The sequence below is a fragment of the Rhea pennata genome, chromosome 11, assembly GCF_028389875.1.
Source record: "Rhea pennata isolate bPtePen1 chromosome 11, bPtePen1.pri, whole genome shotgun sequence".
Taxonomy (NCBI): domain Eukaryota; kingdom Metazoa; phylum Chordata; class Aves; order Rheiformes; family Rheidae; genus Rhea; species Rhea pennata.
Window position 1 is genome coordinate 20,741,040 of NC_084673.1, and position 27,767 is coordinate 20,768,806.

At 41.9% G+C, this 27,767-nt stretch overlaps 2 protein-coding genes across 5 annotated transcripts in view; one reads left to right on the forward strand and one right to left on the reverse strand.

Annotated features, from left to right (window-relative positions):
- ZDHHC15 (zinc finger DHHC-type palmitoyltransferase 15) overlaps nt 1-7,316 on the forward strand; it is a 23,970-nt gene extending 16,654 nt beyond the window's left edge. For all 4 annotated transcript variants that reach the window (XM_062584313.1, XM_062584315.1, XM_062584314.1 and 1 more), the window contains one exon: nt 448-7,316. The gene's annotated coding sequence lies outside the window, so the exon portion shown is untranslated. The remainder of the gene's footprint in view (nt 1-447) is intronic.
- UPRT (uracil phosphoribosyltransferase homolog) lies at nt 4,889-26,645 on the reverse strand. The gene is made up of 7 exons (XM_062584317.1): nt 26,317-26,645; nt 18,383-18,425; nt 12,799-12,868; nt 10,695-10,757; nt 9,773-9,934; nt 8,911-9,009; nt 4,889-8,086 (listed from the first exon to the last, which is right to left on the reverse strand). The coding sequence occupies exons 1-7, from the start codon at nt 26,616-26,618 to the stop codon at nt 7,980-7,982; spliced, it is 846 nt and encodes a 281-aa protein (XP_062440301.1). The 5' UTR covers nt 26,619-26,645; the 3' UTR covers nt 4,889-7,979.
- Nucleotides 26,646-27,767: the final 1,122 nt, after the last annotated feature.

Genomic DNA, 27,767 nt, shown 5'->3' on the forward strand with positions numbered 1-27,767 from the left:
GTACAGTGAAGTATCACTGATCAAGATTCGAGGGGTGTCCTCTGCTCTCCCCCTTGTAGGAGATGGACTAATCAGATACTGTTTGCCCCTTAATTTGCTCTGGATGTCAAGAAACTCTAAATTGTATGTGAAAGAACTGTAATCCACTGCCTGGTTCTCCACATAAGTAAAGCAGTGCAAGATTTTCATAAATGGGCTTCTTGCATGTTTTAGATGTGATTCTATTTTCTTCTGCTGAGAAGAAAACCCCAGAATGTGTCTGCTGTTGATAACTGGTGAAAAATATAGAATGCCTTTCTACCCAGGGAATGAAAAAGCAGCGTTTTCCCTGTCATTGTACCTGGCTTTAAAATCAGTCAAAAGTCAAAGTCAAGGTTATATAGCCATATATTATAGCTCATAAGATCGGTGCTTACAGTTGCATGTTTTTCTTTCTTTAAATTTCAGCTTCCCTCTCAGGAGCCTTCTCTTTTCATGGACTTCAGTTTTAAGGGTTGGAAAAAAAATGACTCTTCAAGATGAGAAAACATCATGAAGTATCATCTGATTGGAATCTGCATTCTAGAGTGCTTCTCCAGAAATCCTGCTACACAGATGTTTCAAGGCTTTATAAGTTTAAGTTATGGAGTGAACAGAACAGTTTTATAGAGTGAATCTGGCCAATCTTCTTTGGCCTGCTCTCTTTATTTTATAAATAATATATATTTTTTATTCAAAATAGGTGAAAAAATATTGATGCGAGTGCATTTCCAAAGGCCTTTTCGTTTTGCAAACATCAGGGACTCAAGCTCTCAGAATTCTTCCAAGCCATAATATTCTTGGGAAACCTATTTATTTAGAGACTGATTCTCCAATCTTCTCTGACAAGTGGCGTTTTCTAATAAGTGTTTAAAGTCCTATCTGAGTAAGTTCAACTCAATAAGAGACAGACTTGCGTAAATTTGGGACTAAATTGGTAGTTGGATGTGTGTGTGTTGAATGCAAAAGTGCTGAACATGCATATACATATGCAGCTGTGTATGGAAATGAAATAGTTAGTCATATTGCCAGTATCAAGATTCAAGAATATTGTGGCCGTTGGTGCTTTTTTCCGGGAGGGTGTCGTTGTCTTAGATTTTGAGTTATGGTGCCCTTGAAGATGAATCCTACTTGCAGGTACCTAAAATTCTAAGGGTATTTTAGACAGTGCAGTTTGCATTAATCCCTAGGGTTAGGGCTAAACTGACAGAATTTGCATAGCAATTAGAGCATTATCACCTTACCCCAGGATCAGTGTTTGATGGGAATGTTTGTATTTATGGAGTCAGAAGGAAAGGTGTTAGTTTGAAATGGATGAGTTGGAAATGTGCACTAAATATTTTGGCTCCAGCACTAGCATTTGGAGCTTACCTTTCACAAAGGTGGTTTTAGTCCCATAACGCTGAAGAGACAATGACTGATGTCCTGAATTAGGTCAGACTTCTTCCTAAGTAAATGTATTGACTAGTGTTATAAAGATTTTTTTTTCAACACCAAGAGGTGATCAGATTTTTTCTATTTATTTGACTCCATTTGCAGTCAAAGGAAAGCACCAGTATTTTTATTCTGCAGCATGGAACTGAGAATTTGCATCTGTGTCATATGCAGTTTTCTAGATCTGAGTCCTTTTTTTTATCTGCACGGTTCAGATCTGGCAACTCCATCACTCATGTTTGAATTAGATACATGCTTGAAGTATTAATATACTGCCTTTCAGATCATTTGTTGCACCTACCATTTTCTCTCCAGTTTTTATGTTTTTTTGTTGCCCCTTTGTGTTGACAGTGACTCTGCAGCAGTTGTGCATGTCATGAGAAATTACCGGATAAGTATCCGTTCCGTGACAAAGGCCTTGGCTACATACTGGATCTTTTTACCTCTGTTTACTCTGCTGCAGCTACCGGTATCTCCGCTGGTAGGACATTAATGAGGCAAAGGAGCTGTGCAGAGATTTTCTGTCCGTAAGAGCAGACATTTAATTATCTGATATAAACGATGCCTTTTAGGCAGACATTTTATATGTCCGTCTCTAATCTCTGCACCTAGGAGCAGAGCAGGCAATACGCTCTGTAGAATGTCTTTTTGCTAAAATTTAAATCGTAAGAGATGGGGTGTGTTTTCCCAGTGTCAATGTAGGTTATTCACCCTTTTCCTCGGAGGGTTGCCGGACGCTCTCCGCACGTTCCTGCTGATGGCGCTTCAGCCACTTCTGTTTGATGGCTCTGCAATCGAACAGCTGTTGACTGCTGAAACTGTTTTTCCTAGCAAATCTAAACCCTCGTTTCTAATATAAATCTGTTGCTAGATCTTAAGTTGTGTTTGGTGAAGGAGGGCAGTAGAATTAATCACTTCGTTTTCTGGCAAAACATATTTCAGCGGGGGGTCTTTAGAGGAAGATGGCAGTTAAATGTAATAGGAAATCATAGGAATTTAGCACCAACTGTTATTTGCGCCTTTTAAAATGCTAAGGTCTCGAACTCTACGTTTCTACTGTATAAAACAGGAAGATAATTTGGCAGCTTTCTGTTTCGTTCTGTCAGCTTAGGGATATTTTTAGGCTAGGACTATCAGAGCTGTGTCTGAAGGCATGCGGAGTTGCAGGAGTTTTCTTGCATCCTTTCTGAATCTGGTTCTGTTTTAGGGCTATTTCATTCTTTCAGCGTCATTTATTTGCCAAACTGTGGCAGCAGCAGAACCGCCTAAAAGAGCTGCAGATGTGGTCCTTGTTCGCTGTCCAGCTGCAACACTGTTCGTTAGTTCGTCCGTAACATAACTACAACTGAAGACAAAAATGTATTATTAAAACAAATATCTTTATGATAATGCTTGCGTTTGGAAATAGCTTTAAATGTTTCCACGTACTTTCCTTAGCTTGCTTACTGCTATCAAGTCACTTCCCTTGTGACTAGTTAGAGCTGATTTTCCTTTTTCCTTAAAAGCAGCTCAGCCTTACCTGGTTATAACAAACTCTTGTCCAGGCAGAAACAACGAACAATTGCAACATAATTTCAGATGACCTACTAGGGAGGATGCAGCTATTTCGGTTAGTCTTTCAGGCCTTTGAGAAGACTGCCAGCTAGAAATCTAGTCAGCGTAAAAGCAGTATTTTGACTGCAGCACCTAATAGTTGTGGTTTTAAAGCTGAGCTTCTGTTTACTTTTTAGATTGGCTTTTGGTTTTCTTTGCTTCTGAAAGAAAGTTGCGTATGCGTAATGTTCTGTCAAATATGCTGGGTAAACGCCCTGGAAAACAGAGATTACTCCGACTAGTTCTGTAATCGTTGCTGTAGGTAACAAAACGGATCAAGTGTTCAGCCAGGTGTGCGCGAGCTTCTTCCAACTCGCAGTTCTTCAGCCCTTCAAGGGGGCGAATCGGTCTCCGCCCTGACCGGCGCGGTCTCCCGGGTGGTGCCGCGCTCGGAGGAGGCCCGAGGGGCTCGTCCTGGGAAGCTGCCGTCGTCGCCGCCTCGCTCCACCCGCCCGTTCGGTCGCGCCCCAACACCGTCGGTGCAGCCGGCGGCCGAGGCGCGAAGCTCCGTTGCGGAGCTTCCTCGGCTGGGTGGCGGCAGCGTTTGCGAGGCTGCGTGCGCTGCGCTCCCGCCTGGAAGCAGCGTGGCGACGTCGCGCTCGGCCTCGCCCCCGGGGCCAGGAGCGTTTCCCCTGGCTAAGCAGCTCGGGCCAGACCTACGCGCTCGTGGCGGGGCGGCGCGGTGCCGGCTGCCGCCGTGGCCGTGCCCGTGCCCGCGAGGGTGCGGGAGCCGGAACAGGGCCCCCAAACGCTGCGTGCGGCTCCAGCGAGCAGTCGTCAGGCCCGTTGCAAAGTGTCGAACGCGGCGGTGGTTTCTGTTAGCTTAAATCAGGGCCTGTGTACAGCACATCCAGCCGTGCCCGTCCGGTTGCTGTTCGTGTTTGGTCGTTTTGCAAGATGTTTCCTGTCCTTCGCGCTGTCTTTCGCGTGCTCTCAGCACCTTCTCCAAGTGGACGCCACCGTGTGAAAGAAGGAATTCCCTTTTCACCGCGTTTCGGTGCGATACTGCCACGCGCTCTCACCCCTTTTGTCTTGGGTTAATGCTCCAAAATAATTCACGGCTAACGACCGCCTCCTTGCCTCTCCCCCTTCTCTCCCGCTGGCGTTCAGGCACGCGGCACTCAGGAGGTAGCGAGAACATCATGTTGGTGCCTCGGGACTGTCTCGCGACGGTCCGACTTTCTGCCAGTGAGGCTGGGCGAGGAACCAGGGCGTGGATAGGCATCGCTGCACTGAGGTTTGTTTTGTTTGTCTCTTGCTGCGTTGGTGTCGTGTTTTTGGAGTAGAATCGAGTTGTATCCCTTTAAACGGGGAATAGTACTGTACTTTTTTAATGGGCTCTACTAGTGTGCGTACTGCACTGTAACTGATACGGACTGGGAAGTTTTCTTTTAGCCTAGAAGTAATGAATGTTAACTTCCTGGAACTAATTAGAAGTAAGATTCAGCAAAATCTATCGCAATTATACTTTTTAAATTCTGTATTCTGATGTGGACTGAAAGCACAACTTAGTGTTAGTTACCAAACCTAACGCATAAAGTCTGTAGCACAATATGAATGTAAAGCATCAGGGAAAAAAAAAACCTTTTCTTCCTCCCTCCCCATGGTTAGATGTAAAGGAAGATTTTGTAAGCCGTATTCAGGGAGCAGCTGCCTCTAGCGTAGCTGTTAAGCCAGCAGAACAGATTTACTGTTTGCATAGCTGCTAGTTCATGGACATGTTGAATTAGCAGGTTAAGGAGGTACCATTGCCCTTGTTTATTAAGCCAGAAGTAACTAACTCAAAGGGTTACATTTACATTTCAGTGCCCCCGTGGTACAAATTTTTGAAATTGATCCATAGTACTTGAAAATACCTTGATTTTATTGATATTTTTCCAATTATATCAGCTGCCGTTTTGTTACAGAACACTTGCAAAAATAAACTCATTTTGAAACTGTCAATTAAAGCATTTGCATGGTAGAGTGGCATTTTGCATTAAAAGCAATGGTCTGTCCAACAGGTTGGCAGTGATGAGCATTGCAGCGTTGTGGCACTGCCCGTGTACGCTTCCTGCTTAATGTTTTATTTGCTTCTCTGCTGGTTACCATCGAGCTCATACCTGCTGTTACACATTTTTATTCTTACTGTCCTTTTTACTTCTCGCTTTGTGCTCTTCCTCCTGAATATGCAGTTAAAATGTATCAGGTTTCAACTGTTTGTGCTATTTTCTTTGGAGACTAAGAAGGTGAGTAGGTGCCATTTTAAAGAGTTATACTATGTATTTTATTTGTAACTAAACTTAACATTTGTCAGGTCCGGGTTTGTGATTCTTACCATTTAGACAGCTTTCTTTGCTCAAAGCAGTGGGAGCCAACTTTCCATGTTCCTTTTATCTTCTTCCTAAAAATCATGTTTCTTTGCTTTCGAGCTTCAGTTTGGAATGTAAACTTTGTGAAATAAAACATAAGTTTATATTTCAAATACAAATCTATAAGTCTGTTACGCCTTCGTGGCTTTTTTTTTCTATCAACAGAAGAAAAATAGCATTTGTAAATACAACAGCATTTGTAAAACTTTAAGTGGATCACAGCAGCCACTGTCAAAAAATCATAAGGGTTATATATATATATATTTTTTTTCTTATTCCAATTGTGCTTAAGAAGACACAGTCTCCTATCAGATACTAGTACCAAACAGCTCATATAACATAGAGGTATTTTACTTGATGGGAGTCTTGGTATTTCAGTACTTACTGGACTCTAAATTTTTGAGGCTAAATCCCACAGGAAGCATGGAAAAAAATACCTTTGTCCTCCCTGCCCGCTTTCTAAAATGAAAAATTGCATGTGCGGCACCTTCTCATCTCTTTCCTTTATAAGCTGAAATGAAATCCTGTGGATTCTTGAAAGTGTTGCTGTATTGTTTCTCCCCTTTCCCAGAGGATCCTGGTGCTTCTGGCGTGTATGTAAGAAAGAGATGTAAATTCTCATATAAGCATCTAATATCCTGCTTATGTAAGGGGCCACCTGGCGTGGTGCTGCAGACGCGGCCTCTGGTGAGAAGGAGATAAAATTTTATGACTAGTGTCATAAAAGACCTTGTGTGAAGAGGTGGGTGGAACCTGGTGTCTGTTGCGCGTTGGCGCCGTGTGGGGGAATTCTTTTGCAATGGTTATGTTCACCTGTGGGCCTCTGCTGTACTTACTGATGATGGAAACAGCCATTCCAGAGTAACTCCAAACTGCGGTGTTTGAAAAGGAAGCTTCTACTGCAGCTTCCTTTCTTGCTGGAAGCATGCAAAACAGAAATTATTTTATAATTTTTTTCTCCAGGTATTTTTCAGCTGAGAAAGAGACTCATTCATGTTTATTTTTTTAAAATGGGCCCTTCAAATATGAACTAAATCTTAGGATTAGTTAATGACAAACCTCTTGTATGTTAGAGTTCAGCTGTATTGAGAGTTTTGCCTCGCTTCAAAGTAAACCAAGTTGGTTTCACTCGGTGTTCATTGCTGGGTTTGGATTTGGCAAGAAAACTTCCATTAAACAGAACAGTAGCTGAAACGGTTGCGCTTGCATTAGAAAGCTTTGTTTGGGAACTAATATGCTACCTCCTAGACTGGGTCAGAATGACTTTTGTTTTTCCTTTTCACTGATAACCACTGTAATGTAAAGAACTTTTCATAGCAAGGAAGACTAGCTTTTAGTGGGCACTTTGCCAGTAACTTAAATTATTGGAAATGTTAACAGAGATTCCATTTTATTAATATATTACCGCATTCGGTTGCTTTTACATAAAAACAGGACCTAGTGTTGGTATTTATAAGTAAGTATTTTGTGTCTGCAAATTTTGCATTAAATCAGTGCTGTTGTGTTCAGCTGAGGACATGACACATCAGAGCTATGTTGTTTAATACTAATTCATTCCTTAAATTAATAGGAAGTAAATGTTTTCCAGTGAATGTTGCTAACAGTCTACTGACAACATGTGGAATGTTTAGTCAGGTTCAGGAGTTTACTGCTGTTGCTGGCATTGAGACTTTGGATATCAAATGGTTTTTACTAAAGCTTTCAATATACTCATTTTTACTGTCTAACAAACATTCTCTTTAATATGAATGCTTGGCGTTTCACTAGCACTTTCAAAGTGTTTATATGGTTTATATAATTGAATATGCTGTACATGTTGCTTTGTTATTTTGTATTATTGTTTATACTAGAGAGCCTGCATGGTTTATACTGTACTGCAGGCAAGGAGTGCATTAAAACCGTTTTTGGCTAATTTATTAATTATACTCGTGATTGGTTATTTCTTGTAACTTAGCCCATGCTCAGGAAAAACATTCTAGCTCTGGAAGCCTTACTCAACTTCAATTGAGACTGCTGCTTTGGAGGGGGGAATGTTCTTTATCTGAGCAAAAAAAGGGATTCTCTGGGTTCTGTGCCCTTATCTTAGGAGGTGTTGTTTGGGGCAGCCCAGATCTTTTCAGCAGAAGGCTTTGCATGCCTTTTGAAATCAATCCATAGAGAACAAAAAAAATTCAAAGTTACATCTTCAGTTATTGGCCAACATCCAAAGACTGGAGTGATGTATGCATTAACAATATTAGTACATGCTTCAATGATTTAGTTTTATTTTGCTCTTGCAAAAAAAGCCACAGAACAGGCTATAGAAGAATAAATAAGTTAAAGGAGAAAGTGTAGCGATTTATACAAGCACAACATTTAGATGATTTCAGTCTGTAATGATTCAGGGTGCTATGTTACTGCATCTGATTCTGTGGTCATGCAGTAACCAACTAGAAGTAATATAGGTCAAATGTTTTCCCCCCACCCTTGGCCAAGAAGAAGATTTTTAAATATGCCCTCAACCAGCTCTACTACAAGTAATAAAACGTAGAAAAAAAAACATTTTGTAATATCATACAGCCATATCAGTTTCTTCCAAATGTGTCAGTCCGTTCCAAAATACTTCTGTCCAAAGTGTGTTGGTGCAACAGGATGAACTTCTGTAGTTAATATTGTGATCTCTGGAAATTCCTGGATGATCGATTTGGCACCTTGTGAGAAAGGGAAAATGGAATAATTAATAGTGCATTACAACAGTATTTCAGGACAGCATGTTAAATCATCATTAGCTTTCTGCAGATCTGCCAGCCTCTGTGCTTCCATTTCTGGTTCATGTTTCTGGCTTAGCTTACTGAGCTTTATGAGAAAAAAACTTCAGAAATTTGGTGGATTGGTTTTAGGGGTATTGTTTTGTTTTTAAGCATATATGTCTATCTTCAATCTAATCAGAAAGGCGGTGTTAGATTGTCAGGAATAACTCTGACTGCACTTTGGAAAGTAATAGTGATTGGTGCTGTGGCCCATTTTTAAAACAACCTGTAAAATCTGTTCTCCTGCTCCATAGCTGTTTTTTCTTTTTCAGAACACCTTTTACGTTTTCAAGTGTTTAACATGTAGACAGTACAGTTAACTTTATTATTTTGGTGGCTGACCTACTCAGCATGATCTGCGGGCTGCCACAGCCCAGAGCAGCAGCAGAATTTGTGCTGCTTCGGGAGCCACTGAAGCAGTTTGTTACACCTAGCAGCACTGCGGTCCTTGTTTGTGGGTCTACTTAGGCATTTGCTAGATTTGCAGTTTTGCTGCTGTCAGGTGTTACAGGCCTTTTGCTTTCTGCTAACCCACTCCACTGCCCACTCAAACATACCAGTGTTTGTTGTTTAAAAATTCAGCAATCAAAAGAAAAAATTCCCTTCTGAGCAAAGCTCAGGAACAACTTTTCACCATTACCCAGCGTGTGTGACTAATGTCACTCCTCCCCACGGAGCGCACCTGTGCTCGCTCTGCCGTCCCCTCATACCGTACCTCAACTTACCGTGCGGCGTGGAGAACAGGCTTAACAGGATAATGACACTTGGTTGTACGCCGTGTTCTATAAGAACTTTTACAGCCTCAATTACAGTATTACCAGTGCCTGAAAGGGGAAAAAGTGAAAAAATTTTCCCCCTCCTTGGTTAAAGAGCTTACTCTAAACCATTTGAGATATCTGCATTAATATTGTCGTGGGACTAAGTGACAACACTGTCCTTTCTCACTGGAAAAATATCATCTTCATATGTTTTAATTATAGAAAATTGTGCTCTCCTCATGAAGAAACTTCATCTCTGTACTGAAATAGCAGACTTGGTCACGTTTATGTATGTATTGAAGTTGATAAATTTTACTAATGGCAAGAAATCTCATCTAAAATAACAAAACGGTAATTAGGAGCTCCTTGTATAGACCCAGAATTAAACCTTAAGACTGGAAAACTCACTTCATCCTGACAAATTCCTTACCAAATTGAGATTCTTTGGTAGTATTAATTACATTTAATTTTAAAATAATTTAGCTCCAGGATTATAGTATTCATCATGAAAAAGTCTTTTAACAGCATGGTCAAAATACTGTTTGAAGACTTCTCTCATGGCAAAATAAAAAAAAATAATTTATATCAAACCTTAATGCTACAACCTGTTTCTCACATATGCAGCAATACACAAATTATTTGCTCTGCATTCATGCTAATTAATGTAGGTTAACCGATGCATATTCTGGCAAAGTCTGATATATTCCATACCGTGACACCTAAAGCAAGCCAAAAACCTAATACAAGCCTGTGAAATTCAGGAATTTTCTTCTAAATACAGAACATACAGAGATGGGTCTAACTGTAAATAATAGTGTAAGACACTTACTTAGTATTGGGTACATAAGAAGAACTTTTCTCCTGTAAATGTCTGGTGGGAACTTAGCATAGTACACTTTCGCTCTCTGAGTTTCTTCATCACTCTGTATCAGGATTTTTCCTATGCGGATTGATCTACAGCAGTCTCGTAAACCTTGTTCCATTGCCTCTCCTCAAATTGAACAGCAAACAAAACCCAACAAAGAATTGTTACGTGCTAAGAACAGGCACAATTACAAGGTGCTACAATTAAACTGGCAGTCCCAATATTCTATTGGTGAAGAGTTTTAAAAAGCATATTTTTATCTTGGTTCTAAGTATTAAAAACACTTTTTTTTCCCCTCTGTTAGACAGAAAAACTAGTCTGCTCAGTGTCAGTTTCTGGTTTTCTGTGTTCCCATATACTAGTCTTAAGCAAGTTTTCAAAGAAAGGATGTCAAAATGTAAATACTAATAATGTAGTAATTCCTGTCTGGTTTGAGAAACATCTTTGAGCTCTTCCAGAGGAAACCATGATGCAGTAAGTAATACAGAAAGCTGTGGAGCCCCTGGATTTTATATCATAGGTATGAAGGTTTAAACAATATTAGACCAAGGAACACTGTCTCCACCACTTGCACAATTTAGCAAAGCATTTGGAGAACTGTCTTTGAGCAGAAAAAGTCAGTGGTAAACAATGAAGGACAGTAATTCATTGTTCCTGAAGATCCTCTAATAGTTAACAGTCATTAGAGGAGAAGTCAGATGAAATCCACTGAAGCTACTTATCTGCTAAAAACATGAGACATTACTTGTTCTGTGATCGGGGTACCTAAGAAAGAATGGCAACTGACAGGTTTTGGTAAACTTAACTGCACTTTTTATAAATGAATTTAGTCTACAGGTTTCAAAACCTTTAACTCATACTCATTCGACAACCCAAAACTACATACCACTTCGCATAATGCTGACTCCGCAGTTTCCCTTTTCAAATTTCACTCCTTCGTACTTGTATCCTATTAGAGGAAAGAAAGACCATATGTCAGTGGAAGTGATTGCTCCCTTTTGTCCCATTTTAATACCCCTTTAAGGTACTGTTTCAAGTGACATTCATGTGAATGGGACTGATACCCCTCTTAATACCTAGGGTAAAACACTGATACAAGTTTCTGAACAGGTGGCACAAACCAGTTTTTTTGAGGCTGCACACCATATCCCGCAGTCCTGAAATAAGCAATGGAAACAGGACCAAAAACGTAAATTGGCAGAGTGGCACAGAAGTGATCTTTTTGTTCTAGAGTGTTTGTTTTATAACTCAATCTTCTGTGATTACTTTATACCGAAGATGCTATGCAAAATAAACATTATGTTCCTGAGAAGCCAGGTAAATGCACTCTGGTGCTGCAGGTGGAAGAGTTGTAACAGAAGCATGAAGTTACAGTGCTACTTGGAACTGTGGTTTTGATCATTAAAAGACACAAGTGGGCAATGGTACGATGTGAGCGACAGTACTGGCAGCTCAGGTCTCCTGTTAATTCCAAGAATCTTTAAGATGACAGTTCAAGATGGTCCCATTCATAGTTCTGCAGCTCCATCCCAAGAGGCTAATAATGAGTAACTGCTGGGAAGGAAGTGTATTGGAGATTTTTTTTCTAGGCTTTGCATACTACCCCGCCTGACTGAAGGAAGCCAAAAGGCTCTTTTAAAGGAGAAACAATAAGGTGTTTAATTGACGTCCTTGAGGATAAATCACAGAGAATTCACAGGAGGTAAAAAAAATCTGCTTCTGAGCAGTAGAAATTACCTGTGCTGATGGGATCTTACAAATGCTTGGAGGGAAAGAGTGAAGCACAGATAAGCAGGAATTCTCAGGAGTATTTGAGTCCTCACAGTACACTTTCTATTGGAAGAGCCAGAGTGAGGCCATTTTAGTACTCTTGTTAGGCACAGGTGTTGGAATGGGAGGACTGACATACTAACTGCAGACCTAAGAGGGCTTCCTAAGGTAAGGCTCTACAGTATGGCCAAGAATAAGTGCAGGAAACTTAAGTCTTTTCATCAAAGCAACACGTGCTCAGAGAACAAGGTCTTTGCCAATAGCCAGGACAGTGGCCCAGTCAAGAAAAATTGTAGAGCTTCCATGTAGTATTACTCACAGAAGACATGCCAGTCAAATTGTGTAATGCAGAAAGCCAGAATCATCAAACCATCGGTCACCACCTAACCTGGAACACCTCTGAAGCCGATGCTCAAGACGTAAAGTTGCAGCTGTTTCAGCAAGAACTCTGGTAAGTGATTGTCCCTTCTCAGAACTTCCCTGAACTCTAACTAGTTTCAAAATTGACCTTTTGCCATCCATCGCTTCTGTAACTAAAATGAAGGGTAAAGACATGCAAATGACTTACTGTCAAGGGCTGGGTTGGGAAAAGGGGCAAGTTTACAGAGAGAGCTGCTCTTACCCTGGAGGAAACATAGATGAAATCCTCAAGAGGAAGAGGGCTAAGCTGATATATGTCTTACAGGGGTAATGTAGGTTTGAAGTGTGAACATAAGCAGTCCTCCAGAAGTAGCTGATGCACTGTAAGCTTCTACTACACTACCTGTAACACGTGCAACTTCACATTTCTTTAACAGGACCAAACCAAAATTATTGCAATGGGTTTCCTCTAGTTTTTCCTGCTCATCACTCTCAGCTGGCCTCTAGTTGTAAACAGAGGCAGATTTAAGCGGGCATTGCAAAACTGTTTCTGCTGAGTATTTTTTCTTTAACAGGCACGTGAAATGTCATCAATTTTAATTCAACAATGTGGTAAGGGTAAGTAAGCTGATATTGCACATACACGGGTAAATTTTCATCACCATTTTGCAAGGGCAATTTTTAAAACCTTAGTAAGATGACAACCATATGTTTTGCTGAAGCAGGGCATACTTGCTAGCCTTTTAATTACTAAGAAGCCAAACTGTTAAACTGTTTCAGCCTCTTGCAACCGTTCCATATTTTCTTATAGAAAGTTTCCACTTCCAGGCCTACTGGTGGAGGAATAAGTTCCCACTTACCTGTTGGAGTGGTCACTGTACATTCTGTGTATGGTAGCTGATTCAGTCCCTCTTCAACCACAAGTCTGATCTGTAGAACCAAAGGGATCAGGCAACTTAAAGGCTTTTCAAACTATCCAGGTAAGATACTAAATGTTAGTGGTTTTTTACAAGAGCTACATGAACACATGCATCAGCTGAACAGGTTCTCTTCTAGCAGCAGCTAGGGGTTACTTGAGACCTTTTTGGGGTGATGCATGTATTTTGTCTACAGATCAAATGATAGCCTTACAAGCAAAACTGAGGGGAAGGGGGTCATCAGCAATCCCCGACACCCTGATAAAAATGAACAAACCACCACTAATGTTAACTTCATCTTGCTGATAAAAAATACTATTGAGAGAAGGAAAAAAAATCACCACCATCACCACACACTGGAGCTGCCTATCTGTTAGGTCCTAAAGTCTGCTTTCATACCAATATTTCTATGCGTAAGCTGCAGTGGGGCCCAGGACAGCCACAGGAGCTGCAGCAATGCACCACAAAATGCCCAAAGACAGGTCAGTCAAGCAAGAAATCTCTTAATAACCATCTTCATTTGGCACCTGCCAAACGCTATTATATCATTGTTATGGAATGCTCTGCAAAGCGCTTGCACTTTGCACAGTACAGATGGCCCTGTTTCAGCAGGGACACCTCCACAGGAGATATGGCTAGTAAGTTAGTCTCTCTAGCCTCAAGTGGCCAAAAAACCTCGAGCTCTCCCCTGATGCTAGCCCTGCAGCTGTACCCCAGGCAGTTATTTAAACATATTCGTGTGAACCCAGAATGATTTCCCATGAAAGATGTTCTGGGTATTAAAGATTTAGAAAATGTTCTCTAGCAGCAAGCCAAAGATTCAAAAGCTACAATTGCTCAAGGACAGCTGCTACCAAGCCAAAGATGAAACCTATTAAGCAAAAGTCACTGTATAATGGCAGAAATGAGGCAATCACTCCTGGGAGCAGGCAAGTGTCTTTCTCATTTCAGACACTTCTAATTCCAGAAGCAGGGCAGAAGGGGCTAGAAGATTTTTCTTCTTATCCTTCAATCTGCCCTACTTCCTAGCACACAGGCAGGCTCTACTAGGAACTACCAAAGGTCTCTTTAAGTTTATAGTTTCTCTTTGAAGAAATTTTTATTAATTTTAGTACTACAAAAATTTTATCTAGAGTTGGATTTGTGGCAGCTATATTCAGAGGCAGTGATCAGATTAAACCAGTGAAGGTGTCAGGGACAGTGCAAGTCACATATAAAGGGAGCAAAAGACTGAAAAAGCAATTTATGTGGTAATACAAATAATTCTGACAAGGGTCTCTCTATACATACAGTTACTGTATGTATTATACAGTACCTGGTTCCCATATGCAGCTTGGCTGCAGTGACTGTGTATATTAGATACGTATACATACAGTATAAGATACACAGTCACTGCAGGTGACCAGGTCCCTTTGGCAGGTCCCCTTTGTGCTTGACTCACTTGCATGTGTTTGGCAGTTCCAGAAAATGTACGTATGTCAGGAAGCAAGTTTTACCGCCTTCCTCCTCCTCCTCTATATCTAAAAGTAAAGTTTTCTTCCTAAGTCTTTTCTGGAACACTTTAATCCTGAGATTGAAGGCACTAGTGTTTCTATGTGGGATAGACCACTAATGGAAGGACATCTTCCGACAGAAGCAAACCAACAAATCCTTGATTTAATTGTAGGTTTCTGGGACAAAGTTTGGGGGCTCTTTTTAAGGTTATTTCACAAAAAGCTATGAGCCAGGTCTGGAAGAAACTTTTTGTTTTTCATACTTCTTTGATGTTGAGAGGGTTAGTACCACTCAATACTATCTGCCAGATGTTCTGAGCAAACCAGTGAAGGTCTATAGTCAAATTATAAATCTCACTGTCATTGCTACACCTCAACATATTTTATAAAGAAGCTGGGAAATAGTCTGTTGTGAACTTGTTGGTTTTGATATAACATTTATTTTTGCACTATACTTTTTGTCTCCTCTAGACTCAGAGATTATAATTTCTGGTCATTTTCAGCTTCTTTCCTCTCTGGCCCTGAGGACCAGCAGCGCTGCTCCTCTCCCAGACAGGTGGTTGTAACTGCTTCAAATCTAAAGCTGAGCAGGTCCTGTTAAGGCCCACATGTGAAGGAGAGAGGGGTAAAGCTTTGGTGTTGAGGTAGAAGAGTTTGAACAGAAATTAAAACCATTAATAGCAATGGCAATCGTTACCAATAGTAAGAGTTAAAGTCTGCTTTAGCTACTTTTTTCAATAAGAAGGAACATTAAATTCTAGCAGGCCTAGTTAAATTGTCAAGGCTCACAGACTTATGCTGAAGTTTTAGTTTAAGCATTTAATGCTGTTATACAAAACTATACAGTTAACATGCCAGGTTATTACAATTACGTGTTTAAGAGTTACTCAAGAGCCTCTGCAGTAAGCAAAGGAAACTACTGTTTGCTTTGAACTTTCATTAATATAAGGTCTGTTAGAACTGTTAGCAAAAGTTAGCAAAAGTTAACTACCTACTACAAACATTTCAAGGATGTGAAAATGGTAGTGACATCTATCTTTTCTAGGCCAATTAATCATGTTAATAAAGTCTCCTTACCACACAAATACTACTGAAGAAATCAGGATTGGTCAGTTCTTCAGAGTCTATAAACAGATAAATTTGGATATAGGCAACTAAAGGATGTAGGATGACATTACCCTAAAGAGGTATAGTCATAAAGTAAAGAAACCAGCTACGGAGCAGTTAAAGATGGCACTGCACTGAACAGCCAAAATTGAAAAAAAGTTAGCTTTTTAAGAGCCATCCCAAAAGATATTGGTATTCCTGAGTGGTTACAGGTGACACAACTCTCCTAACTGCCTGCAATTTGGAAAAAGGTAAAATACGTAGCTGCCAATAAATTAGAAATTAATTAAATTCTGGAGCGACTATTATATTCTTCCTCTGTTTCATTGGAAGACAGTAGTCTAACTGTATTTTATATGATAATCATGTATCCCTTAATTTCCAAGATCATAACAACTCCTAGGTGGATCCTCTAGCCCCTTATGTTGCAGGTTGCAGCCTACTTTAGCTTTTCTTGAAAGCAGAAGGGAGGGCAGGATAGCGAACTGTCAGTAGAATTTCATACTAGTACAGTTCTTGTCACCTCAGGATTGCAAACTGCTTGCTTATACGCATCATCATTCTCTTTAAACAGAGGTAGCTGGGCAGAAGGGTTGAACGCTCTGTTCAGGAAGCAAAGAATGAATTCCTCAGACTCGGACCTCCAGTCAAAACACAAAGCATATCTTCTGCTTTCTGCGGAAAAGCATCACTCTATTTGCCAACTGAGGTTGTAGGCCAGCACTGTGTACCTTCTACAGAGAACACCTTGGAAAAATAATCAGAAGGTCTTAGTAATAGTGCAGTGGCCTTTGTGAGTATCTAATTAGTGCTATAAAAGCTCTGCAAGATGCCATCAATGAAACACTGCATGGCTGCTGGACAGAACAGATACTAGGGTTGCAGCGCAAGCCTTTTGTGCTGAGGTGTTCGGTCCCTGGGTTTCTCTCTGAAATAATGTGTATTTTGTTACCCTACAATCACACATTTGTTCTTCCATTCACCTACTGCATCTTGTCATTAAGGAACACAGTTTGCTAGCTGTATGGAAAACATATAGGGCCTGAACTAGGTTTGTACACCAAGTTCAGCAGAGGCCTACTTCAACATGAGCTTGTGATTGTTTCTGGTCATACCTAGTAATAACATACAGAAAATAAGATAGAGCCTTGTCCTAGGTACTGAGAAACAAACCAGCAGGTTCTACAGCAAATATCTGCATGACCAGCAAATAGAAGCATTTCTATGAAGAAAGCCTCTAGCTGTAAAAGTGTGGGTCAGCCAGCAGAAGATTCTGGTAGAGTGGCCTGAACTTAACTCACTGCTTGGAAGCTGCAATCTTGTAGCAATGGTGGGGGGCATCAGTGCTTGCCTCAGAAGGACACAGTTTACTCTAAGTAAACATGTGAAAGTGCATGGGTGAGGCCCTTCACACTAACTAACTGTAATAAAGTACATTTAGGACAACTGGGGTTTTCCTCTGTCTGTACTGCAATAACCATTGTTTATCTCATTTTTAAAGTACTATTCAGGAATATATTTATTTTCTTTAGTTCAAACAGGAAGGAATGCTCCTTCAAGACTGCAGCATGATGGGAACCTAACACAAGGTAAAATCAGAATGTAAAACAGAGACCCTTATTATGAAAGAAGTTTTAGTGGGGAAGGGGTCTGAAGAGACCTAAACTGGAGACCTAAACTCTGTAAACATTGGTATTGCTGATGTTCACCTCTGTTGACTTCCTGAATCTTTTTTGCACCTTTGAGCATGTGAAAACCACAAAAAATAGGAAAAAAAGAAACACAGTTGAGCAGAAAGTTGGTAGATCACAGGTTGCAGATGTTTCCTGTGTTTTCTCTGCTTGTCAAACAACCTGTAAAGGATGTATGTCTATTAGAATGGTATCTGCTAAGGACTGCTGGCACAGAGTGAAGTTGGGACTGTGACTTTTTGCATGTCCATTATGAAGTGCTCTTAGCAAGGAGGGTACTCCAGTCAGTAACTTGATCCAATAGCTACAGTGATTAGATTTGCTGGCTCATTTGTTGACCTTTACTGTTCTTGCAGAATGGGAATGCAAGAAACATCCTGCAGAAGAAAAAAGCAGAAGGTAAAGTGGAACAATCTGCAGAGGTAAAAAGCACTGCAGTCACAACCTCAGGCTGTGGACATGTCCAAGGCCTGAGCAAGCCTGGATCAGGTGTGTAAGATTGTGTTCATCATCAAAAGCCTGTCTGCCATAGCAGGTGGTGTTAATCTGGTCTCTGGGACAGTTTTCTCTAGAGGGGGAAAAAAAGACTTTCTTTATTAATGAATACAGGTTTGCAAACAGGAAACAACTTCATGAGTACAAGGCAGTATATTTGTGCAAGTGGGTGTTGTGGATTTTTAAGCATATAATTTAACTGAGATAAATGTTGCATTCCAAATAGTCTTTGGTCTAACTTACTAAAATGTTTGAAAACTTTAAATTACTTTGTCCCTGCTAGTAACCACCATATGGTTAAAAATAAATTCCCAGTGTGGGTGCCCCCAGAGTTATGAATCTAATAAACAACATGTGCCAAGAGGCAGGTCTGTATGCAATTAGTTGTTAACATCTAGACTGTAAGAAATCATATAGCTCTGTTCACAAGATCAAAAGTTCTGTTTCAAACCAAAACTAAATCATCTCTAGCCCCTGTGCATCTGTTTCTACACTGTATTCTCCATTACTACTCTTTATCCTAAAGTAGTGGTGTTTGATGATAACATGATTTCTGGAACCCTTTGGGATGAAAGCAGTCTATAGCAAAGAACAGAAGTCCCTACACAGAAAGTTGCTGTCAGACAGCACTTTTCTTTGTGAAGAAATGTTGCTCTCACACCACGATTATTCTAACAAGACCGACCTGTTTTATGAAAGAGTTGCAAAGTACAACACCAAGAAGAAAAATTCTTCACCTACCAGACGATCAGCAGAAAACACGAAGTCTCCTCTACTGGCTGTCCTGAAAAAGGTAATAATTTTTATTTTAAATTTGGGAATAACTGTAAGAACATTGATTAACTATAACATTAAACTCAAGCACAATATATTCCAAAGGCAGTTCTAAGGAAAGTCTCCTGCCATATACTAACTTTAGTATAGCTACCGAATAGTCTCTACAGACACTTTGCCTCATGGTTTTTCTACTTGGCAGAGAAGATTGAGATGCAGTATGCTGTAGCCATTTACTACTGGCAATGTTGCTGCACTTTGCAAGTAGCAATTAAAATACAAAAACATAAGGATGGTATACTGTAGGTTTTCCATTATGCCACCATTCCAGCTCAGTTCCAAAACATCTCACAAACTCTCATCCGCCCCAGCCTGGTATATTCTCTATAACTGTGAGCAAGCCAGCTTTGCTTTGCCCACTCTCAAATCAACGAGAAACAAGGGACAATGATCATATAGGTCCCAAGCCCTGCGACTCAGTGAACACACCTGATAGGCAGGATATTCCATCTCACCTGAAATTCATTCATACTGTGTCTAGACTAAAGAACTTGAGACTAAAATGATCAGTAATAACTGAGCATTATGATGAAAATACCTCTCTGCTGGCTTACTAGCTTGAGCACAACTTTTTGCTAAAGCAACTGCATGGCTTTTGGCCTGTTCAGAAGACAGAAAATAAGCTCACCACTTCCTGCAATGTGCTGTGTTCAGCACATTTTAACATTCAAAAGCTTGAATGTTAAAACTAGATTTTTAACACCTTGCTTCTCTTATCAAGATGAACTCCCACTACACAAGAAAAGGACAAACTTTCATTTCACATTTAGGATCCAACAGTCAAAGCATGCTAGCCTTAAAAATACTCAGACAAAGCAATCAACATCATATGAAAGTAATTTTTAGCAATTTTTTCTATTAATCATAATAGGCAAACCCCTCTCATTTTCAAACCAAGATACTCCTGATGTCTCCTTAAGTTCCCATAAAGAGAGTTTTGCATTTAATCCCCGAGATTCTGCGTAAACATCTTACGTTTAGATGAGTGAAAGTCAAGAAGTTTGGCTGCTTATTTCCTGGACAACTGGTAACTTAGCCACACTAAAAAAAAAAGAGTTTTAAAAAAGACTGTCAGCCTACTCTAATTTCTTTCCTTGTGCTACTAATGCATTATTCATTACTAAAAATGCTGTCTGTTTTTCTGCTTTTCCCTTTTTCTAGCAATGACAAGATGTTCATAATTTTCTGTCACTTAGAATATAAACCAGAAAACCAATACTCAAAATCTTACAGACGTACAAATTGGTTTTATCTTTTTAAGATTTTTAAAGAAATTCACATTCCCATCTATGGTATTTATATATACATATATTAAAAAAAAAAAAAAAGTGAAGTAGCAAAGTGTATAGCTAGCACATCTAGATTCTTCTAGACCATGTTCAAAACAGTTAGCCATATTTAGCAAATGGGTGGTAAGACAATGTCAAGATTGCATTTTTGTTTGCAAAGCAATACACATTTAGAGTGAATACTATGAGGTACTCATATAGATTACTAGGCTCAAGTTACCTAATCTATCCTTGCAGAGACACGGATGTTTTTATGCAGTCCATGGAACACCCTTAGTCAGTTCTCCCACTTTATTGAAGGGATGAAGGATTATAGAAAACAGTGGTGGCATGCATAAAATTTAGAGATAAAGAATAATAATACCGAAAATGACAGACCTCTTGTACACCGTCAGCTGGAAAGCTGTGGTCACCTTTCAAGCCCCACATCATATGAGAATTGCTAGGGGCCAGAAAAAAAGGCTCAGGTGAAAACACTGGAACTATTTATCTTAAATACTAAAAGTATCCAAAGTAATGACCTATGGTATACTAGAAACTTTCAAAACTTCTTTTCTTAATGAAGTAACAAAACAACATTCAAGGAAGTGACACATTAAAACCTGAGTGTCACAAGACATGGAAAACAATATGAACGTTGTGTTAAACAATATAAATTCATTTCTTTTTGCTTCTGTTTCTGAAGAGATAGAAACCTTGCTGCTACATATGATAGAATTCATGTAATAAGTTGTAAAAGTTGAAAAGAAATGGTTTTTTTTTGGGAAATATACCTTACTAAAACCCGACTGCAAAGCTATACGGGTATAAGACACATGGGCTGTGGTCTGACCCACTTTAGTAATTCCTGTTTCTCTAATTATCATACAATGTCAAGAGACTCCTATGGCGCTGTGAGGGCAACACAGGGAGGAAAAAAAAAGCCATTTTAAACAGAATTTTAAAAATCTTTGTAAAGTGAACTTATATACTGAGGGGACTGTTGCCATTAGAGGGAGATGATATGGCTAGGAAACAGGACCACGTTCTATTTTTTGGACAAGGAGAAATAAAGTACTTGAATGCTCATCATTTTTAGTGTCTGTGCTATGGAAAGCAAAATGTGAAAGGGATTCCACTCTTCCTGCCTGCAGTATAGTCATCTTTACTCATCATTGATGAGTTATACACTGTTGAATCATCCTACTCTGAACAGCAGTCAGGACCACATGTCCTACTGCTTTACTTTCTTCATTTCTGTATTATTCACTCATTTCCTCAGGGAACAAGAAGTCTGAGCAGAGCACAACAATATGATCTCACATAAAAGACACAATAACCTTTAAATACCTACATTTAAGTCACGTCTAGTGTTGAATCAGGATTTAAAAAGATGCTAGCAATCTGAGCTAATGAATTTGTTTCTACAGAAACTAGAGATCTAGATCACAAATTGCTACATTACTCATTTTAGCTTCCAGATCAGTGATTCTAACCTATGCAGGCCAGAAATGAATTTGAGATTTATTCTCCTTGGAAAGAGGCTATAGCTGTTTGTTCCCAAGCCTTCAGTACTTAAATGCATAAGAACACACTCCATTAGAAGATTTAGAATTCAAATCTAATACAAAGCCTAGACAGCACAAGTGAACAAGTCTGAGGAAAAACAACAAACCAATAAACACTTAGATTCAGAGGCTCTATCTCATCTCCCATATTCTGGCACACAGAATTTGTGTTAACTTTAATGACAGCTACATAAGAGAAAGCAAAAGAAATACTGATGATTTTAGTCCAGCAAATAATCCTTTATGATTCTGTCAGCTGTCTCCAAACCTTCTCTGTAAGAGAGCACATTATCAGAACAACTTAGACATGCTGGTAGGTGTTGTATAGGATAATACCAAAAGTATTATTTGGCAGAGTGCAGTTCTAAGACTACCCTTAAGAAAGGAAAGAAGCACCCTTCCCCTACTATTGATGATAAAAATATACATAGAGACTGCAGCTGACAAAGCAGCATTTATTGAGGAGTTGTCAGTTGCCAAATCGAGCAGAATGAGGCCATGCCCGGCTCCGCGGTGCTGTCACACAGCACTGACCAGCTCCCACCCGTCACAAACAGCCCCACCATACAGCACGCTGACCACACACATAAAGGAGTGTGTGGGGAGGGGGTTGCTTTTGTTTGTTTGGTTTTTTTTTAACTAGGAAGTTACTCCAATTCAGGGGTCGTGTTATCGTCCCCTATACCCTCTCAGGAATGAGGGGAGAGCTTTCTGCTTTTCTGAGCAGCTCATACTATAGACAAAATAGAGTCCCCAAGATCTGCATCTGGCCTGACCATCCTTAGCCCTGCAATACGCAAGCCTGATTCTAACCTGCACTGCAGTAACAGGATCTGTCCTTCACTTACTTCAAATTAATAGTCCTAAATTGACAAGGTTTTTTTCTTCCTGCTTTTCACCTGGTTCTTTCTCCCTTCGGGAAGTCAAGGTAGTTTGACTTTTAATTTCTCCATAACCTTTTCAGATGATTGCTATACCTGGAACATCCATCTTTTTGAGTATTAAGTAAACCAAATATCCTCCTTGAATTCATGCAGCTCTAGTGCTGCCTGTTTTATTTTTTTCATCTAGAAAGAAAGATAAAATGATAGGTATCTAAATGCCCTGTAAATGATATAGCTTTCCCCTCTTCCCCAAGCAGTGTGAGTGAACATATCCTTCTGTCAACTTAAATCAGATTTTTTTGACCAGGACTACTCTTAGCCATAAAGCTGCTTATTCACAAACATTGTATGTTTTCTGAGGAGGTCTTTTAGCACTTGGTTTGAATGCTAGTCGGTCATACAGTCTACTGGCCCAAGAAAAGGTTACTGAATCAATCACTGAACAGTGCATAAGAAGTCCTCTCATCCTTGTGGCTAAGCACATTTTCACATCTTTCTGTAAGACAGGCACTAACATAGGTCATTTTGAAGTCTCTTCACTGAAATGCAGCTGCCTTTCTTAGACAGAACATGAAAATAATGGTTCCCTATAGTTATCACGTACAAAGCCTACAAGAGCCTTTCTAATCCAGCTGAGTCTAGTTCTCTAGTTTTTCTCACTAGGGTGGGAAAGGAGCTTGGAAGTCACAGTTACATCTCCACTGCCACGTCAGTGTCCTGTTCAGAATACAGTGCAGTTTGCTGTCACTCCAGCTGTTACGAGTGATTCATTATTTACAAGTATTATTCTACACTTCTCCTTAAGGAAGTATTGTGCAATGAATCTGATGCAACTCTAAAGAAATCTCTTTGAGGGTAAAATTTCAGCTGACTTATTAAAATATCAGAGACTTGCTCAACATATTTGTAAGAAATCTAAACATACCTACAACTAAATAATAGTAAAACCCCCTAGCTGAGTGCAGTAACCACATTGCTATTATTCTTTCTGATATCAAAACTACATGCTATTTCCTTTTCATTAACCTCAAAACCTTTTATAGGCCATCAGCAAGCCTAGTTTGGATTCCTTCTCTCTTTCTCTCTGCTTAGCCCCTTTTTGCTCTGCAGGGAAGCTACCAAGATGATATTCTCACCTGCAGAGATCTTTTGTGTGGTCTTGCCACAATTGCCCTGTTGTACAATGAGATGGCACTAACTCTGTATGCTATCTGCAACAAGATCAGCTTTTTCCACAAGGCTTTTAAGATAAAATTTAATAATAATAATAATTAATAATAACAATAATTTGGGGTTAAAAAGCTGATGCCAAATAGTACCATTAATTGTCTATAGTACCATGTACTGTCTTTGAGAGATGATTAGTTTTACATAAAAACACATTAGTGTTATTAGAGTTGCAAAGTTAAGCACTCAAGAACCAGGAAACACCAAAATATAAGCTCTACACATAAGACAGATCTGAAACAAGGGGAAGAAACATGTCTGTGCTCTGTGTTATTTATCGCAGATGTTAGAAAGCCAATGTGTTACATGAAGAGAAGGGTTTATTCAGAACCTGAACACTCTATCAACAAACTAGATTTCACACCTCTGTATCTGATGGTGGTTCCTATGTAACAGCAGGCAAGTCTTAAGCTGTGCTTTTAAGAGGTGCCTGCTACATGTCTGTCATATGTTGCATGCTAAATTTAATACCTTCTTATAATATCTTCCAAATGCTGAACAAAGCTACAAATGTAATCAATGAGAGGTATGCTTTCAGCATCTGAAATGTTATGGAATATCTACAGGAACATTAAGTATCTCACATGGGATGTTTAGCAGTAGGGACACAATTATCTCGCATGGATTTCTACAGTTCAGTTGATCATTTGTAAAACTGGAATAGTATCTCCATGTCTCACAAGGTATGATGGCAGCAAGAACTCTTAGCGACATAAAGTGACAACTATGGAAAATAAGGCCTTCCAGAAAGGCAGTCTCCTTTGGAGGTAAGTAAACAAACTGTTCTCCATTACCTGCCTCCCCTCTTAATACTGTTTGTCTCCCAAGACTATTATCACTCTCTCTCATTCCTCCTAGCCCATCATTGCCTTGTCTCTATATCCCCAAACTTCTTTTTGCCTGATCAGTTCCAGTCTCTGCTCCTCAATGTCTGATTCAATTTCACTTTAATTCCAGCCAGTCCTGTTGTTCTCCAGTCTTTTTCCTTTTCCTGGCTCTAGGGCTGCTCTTGTGATCTGTCTTCTTCTGTCTATCCTTGTCCCAAAATCTTTAGCCCCCCCCACCCCACTAATACAGACTTCAGAGAGTTGGTCCTTAAATTTTCCTTAATTTGCTAGACTCAATCTTTTTCCCTAAACTCAAGTGATTTCGCTGCCTTTTACCCCCAAACTTAGCATCTCTCCTTTGCCAACCTTTAAATCCAGTCTCTGTCCTAAACTCACGTTGTCTTAATCTGCTCTGTAAAAAAAAAAACTACAGATGCACTCACTATTCCATCTGTAGTTCATTGAACATGCATCAGGGAGGGGCCTTGGGGTTGTTTACATAGTCCTGAGAACACTAAAGGAGTGCAAGTGTAATCTAGTCTGCACAAAATACGGTGAGAAGTTTGCACGTGCTTATCTGAGGTCCAATTCAGATACCAGTATGGTCAAGTCGGAGGAAAGGAAAACTTATGCATTGCTTTACTCCTTTTCAGCCTTTGTTCCTTCTTCTGGTAAGGTTTTGCCACTCTCCATCAATTTTTAGGACCACAGTTAGTCCCTATTAACATCCAATATATCTAGCAGAAGGTCAGAGGATGTTTTCACTAACAAAACAGATATAGGCTAACACAGGGAAAGGATTTTGGGCAGTGAGGATAAAAACAAGGGAAGACTCTTCCTGTCAGAAGCCTAAGATGATCACAGCATTTATTATCTGTAGAAAGGAAACAGTCTCTGAGACCATAATCAAAGTCTAGAGAAGTAGACAAGGTGAAATTACGAGAAAGAACCTATCCAATGCAGTTTTAAGATTTTTCTAAAAAAATAAAAAATAAATAAAGTAAGGTGAGTTTGGGGAAATAAATCTTTCTACTTAGGAAGAGCCATTACTTGTCTTTTAAGTCATTACAATAAATGGCCCAGAAAAAGTACCACTAAAAATTAGGCAGTTATACTAATGACAAGTGAAATCAACTGTAAGAACTTTTAATCTTTATCACAACACTAACTCAGATAACCTGAATGGAAGCTGAGCTACTTTAAGATCTTTTTGGCCAGCTTATGGCCTTACTGGCCACACTCTGCACTCTTGCGGAAGAGACTTTGCTGCAGGCGTACCCCGCTGATTTTGAGTTGGGAATCCTCGGGGAGGAGTGACATGTTGTTGCACGGCTGTTAATTCACAAGCAGCACCGTCTGGCTTCACACCAGAGCGGGCCTGGTCAGAGCAGGAAGCAGGCCAAGAGGGAAGGTAAAGACTACAAAGAAAAGAGGTCGAAGAGGGTGAAACAACACTGCGTTGCTCCCGAGCAGCAGCAGGCAATCGCGGATGGGACAGCGCACGAGGAAGAAGGCAGCCTTTGCCGCTGCGGAGGGACCGCGCGGGATCTCCCCCGCGACAGGCGCCCGGCTGGCGTCGTGGGGAGCACGGCGCTGCCTCGCGGCTACGTGGGGCCGCGGGCAGGCACCGCGCCGGGCGGCACACGAGCCGCGCAGAGCGGGGACGCGGCTCCCGCCGGCGCACGGTGGCGTGACGACGGGCTGCGGCCGCTCTTCTCCCTCGCAGAGGATGCGCCACGTGAGCCTCTTGGCGTGGACGCAGGTTAAAACTCTCGCGGGGGAGCGCGAAAACCAGCGCGGCAGTTTCGGGAACCGCGGCGCTGCCAGGGCTTCGCCCACGGATTCGCTCGCCGAGCCCGGAAAGGCGGCGGCGGCGGCGGGCGAGGGGGCCCGGCCCGGCCCGGCCCGGCCGGAGCCCGGCGGCCGCGGGCCCTCGCTCGCCTCCCGCCGCCGGCCCCGGCCGCCCGCAAAGGCCGCGCCGCGGCCAGGCCCCGGCAGCCGCCGCACCCCCGGCGCCCGCCCGCCCTCCGCCCGCCGGGCCCGGGCCCGCGCCGCCGCCGCGCTCACTTGTCCCTGATGATGGTCTGCAGCTCGCGGATCTGGTCGTTCATGGGCAGCAGCTTGAGCTGGGCGCCCAGGGCCGGCGGGCCGGCGGCGGGCGCGCCGCGCGGGGCCTCGGGCAGCAGCCCGTTGCTGCTGCTGTCCGGGCTCGGGCTGCCGCTGCTGCTCTCGCCGGGCTCCGCGAAGCGGATCAGCCGGGACCCGCCGCAGCCGCCACCCGCCGCCGCCGCCGGCTCGTCCTGCTGCTGCTGCGGCCGCGGGCCGCCCGCCGGGCCCAGCTGCTGGTTGTGGCAGGGCATCGCCTCCATGCGCCGGGCGCCGCCGCCGCCCGACCGTTGCCGCCACGCGCGGCGCGGCGCCGCGTGCGGGGGGGAGGGGCGCGCGCCCGCCCACGCCCCCTTCCTATTGGCTCCCGGCGATGCCACTCATCGCCGCGGCCGCGGCGCGCGCGCAAAAGGCGGCGCCGGCGGCTGTAACGCGCGCGCGCGCGCGGTGGGGGCGGGGCGGCGCTGACAGGAAGGTGCCGCGCCACCTGCGCGCCGCGCCGCCTCCCCGCTCTTTGTCTCCCTTTTCCTCTCTCTCCTGCTCTCCCGTCGCTACCGCCGTTGCCCGCCCGCCTCCGGGCTCGGTGGGGGCCCGCGTGGCGGCCCGCCGGGCTGCGTCGCCCGCCCACGGGCGGCGGCGGCGGGAGGGTCCGCGGGTAGGCCGCGCCGCGCCGAGCCTGGCTTTGCCCGTGAGGCGTCCCAGCTGCTGGCGCTTGGGTCCCGGGGTGTCTGTTGGAGCTTTGTGGGCTGGCTCGGAGTGTTGGGGGTGGGGGGGTCGGACCTCTCCGGTGCTCAGCACCTGCAGGGATCACAGGACCAGGTGGAGAAGCTTCGGTGGTTTAGTTTAAAGCAGGATACAGATTTTAAAACTCTTACTAGCTAAATTGCCCTATATGCTTGATTTCACATAAATCTCTTCAAATGTCACAAAAACAAGACCTCTCTTAGTATTTTGGTACTGGGGTCTCAGGTGGTACTGTGCAAATTCACCTCTTTTCTTCTTATTTTCCCTGCAGTGAACAGGCCATTTACTATGTTTTCAGCCTAAACTACTCTTCAGGATTGCTTAGGATCTATAGGATTGTTCCTTAACTTGCTCACCAAAAAGGCTCTCACTGATTTGGAAGCAAAATCCAAATTACAACAGGCAAGCGTAGTGATTGACTGGTTCCTGTTGAAGCTTAAGTTGCAGTAATGCTAGCTGCTCTGTGAACAAAGGCTCTGCTTTTACCTCAGGTGTGCCAGGAGGGAGGTGTGAAAAGCTGGCCTGTTGGGAACATGCCAAGAAATTACCTGCTGGTTTTTAACTCTAAGTACGTATAAGCAAGCTCCCTTGGGCCTCTCCTGCATTGTAGATTTACCCAGGTTTTGTCCTACACTAAGTGTCAGAGAATACTGCAGTGAATATATAGT